At 33.9% G+C, this 1441-nt stretch overlaps 2 protein-coding genes across 2 annotated transcripts in view; one reads left to right on the top strand and one right to left on the bottom strand.

The window, feature by feature from the left end:
• Positions 1-474, bottom strand: part of LOC118748387 (transcription factor grauzone-like) — a 605-nt gene extending 131 nt beyond the window's left edge. Inside the window, exons 1-2 of the mRNA XM_036482758.1 lie at positions 237-474; positions 3-167 (exon numbers count right to left, since the gene is read on the bottom strand). Coding sequence (XP_036338651.1) covers positions 3-167; positions 237-353 — 282 coding nt within the window. The 5' untranslated portion in view covers positions 354-474. The remainder of the gene's footprint in view (positions 1-2; positions 168-236) is intronic.
• Positions 475-1030: 556 nt separating this feature from the next.
• The window catches only part of LOC118748911 (transcription factor grauzone-like), a 2498-nt gene continuing 2087 nt past the window's right edge, over positions 1031-1441 (top strand). The window contains exon 1 of the mRNA XM_036483651.1: positions 1031-1297. Within this exon, the coding sequence (XP_036339544.1) occupies positions 1190-1297 (108 nt within the window). The 5' untranslated portion in view covers positions 1031-1189. The remainder of the gene's footprint in view (positions 1298-1441) is intronic.

The raw sequence follows: 1441 nt of genomic DNA, 5'->3' as shown, positions 1-1441 counted from the left end.
GCTTCCGCCTCAACATCCTCGATATCGTGTTTTATTTCAGGCAAGTGCAAATGACTTTTCAGGTTCTTCTGCTTCTCTTCAATACTTAACCAAAATTTTTGAAAAACGTTCAGTTGGTTCCAACATACTGAACATATTACATTTGACACAGTATCATCGTAGCGAATCTAAAATTTTTGATAATCGTTTGCACCACACCATACAGATAAAACTATCAACTTTCGTTTACAAATTACCTCAATTTGGAAATGCTGAGCCACCACTTTTAATACCTCCTTCCGAGCCATTTCACCTGTCTCGGTGTAAATGTTCAAAATATCTTTGGATTCAACTAAGCACAGTCTACAAATCATATTGTTTCCATATATTTTTGCATTTGTTTATTTACCGCTTGCTAGCCCACTAAATTTTTAGTTTATATCTTCCTCTTTTTCCATTGCCCATCCACGATTATATGAAAAACGTAATAGATTAAATCTATTACTGCGCTTATGCGTTGGCCAATTCACGAAATCACACACGTTGTCACAAGCGAAAATGAAGAAAATTGCAGTAAAAAGCCACCACCAAATTGTAAACAACGAAGAAATGTAAATAAACGGCTAATGTCAAAATCGTTCAACTTTTTTCCTTAATGCGATTCTAACGGGCTAGTCTCCTGTCCGCGTGATCTTGTCTTTTTGGTTCATGATTTAGATGAATGTAAAAAGAAGAAGAAGAAGAAGAAGTGTAAAGTGTAAACTGAGTATAATAGCGCAAATGAAATGTGAAATAAAGTAGCAATACCAGCGATTTGTTTACTCTGTTTTATTAACGAAATATATAAAATAAAAGTGAATAAATGATTTGGTTTGCATAAAATAATAACCGGAAACGTTTTAGTAGTGTTTTAAAAGTGGAAACTGTTGATTTAGTGCATTTTTGACGTGGTAATTGCTCATAGAAAACAACGAAATTTAACCAAAGTTTTTTGTTCATAACTTTTAAATGTTTAATAATATTATCTTCCCCCCTCCGGATTGTTATTTTACCTTTTTTAGGGGTTGTTACCCCACCCTAGAAAATTACCATAAATTCGCCTTGATTTGAGTACATTCGAATAACCTGCCAATGTAAAAACCAAACAATCCTTGTCATCAACACCTCCAGAGAAGGGATCCAAGGCATAAAAAAGATAAATAAATAAAACATGATTTGCCGACTGTGCTTGGAGGAATCTTATAATACTTTCGAAATCTTTTCCGAGAATGGAGGGACAGAAACTGCTAAAACCATTGCCAAATACTTTCACATCGAGGTAAGCAAAAATATCGCTAGTTTAGAGTGAAATGTCGCTGTCCAGTTTTTCAAATTTTTCAGGAGAGAATCTAATAACGATTCTAAATAGTTCTTGCTTCTTGTATCAAAACAATTTTTCTAGAAAAGGTGGACTTAGCACCTT

Source organism: Rhagoletis pomonella, unplaced genomic scaffold (assembly GCF_013731165.1).
Source record: "Rhagoletis pomonella isolate Grant_MI unplaced genomic scaffold, Rhpom_1.0 Rhpom_scaffold_00013, whole genome shotgun sequence".
Taxonomy (NCBI): domain Eukaryota; kingdom Metazoa; phylum Arthropoda; class Insecta; order Diptera; family Tephritidae; genus Rhagoletis; species Rhagoletis pomonella.
The sequence above is the reverse complement of the archived record's forward strand: the minus strand, read 5'-3'. Positions and strand labels throughout refer to the sequence as shown.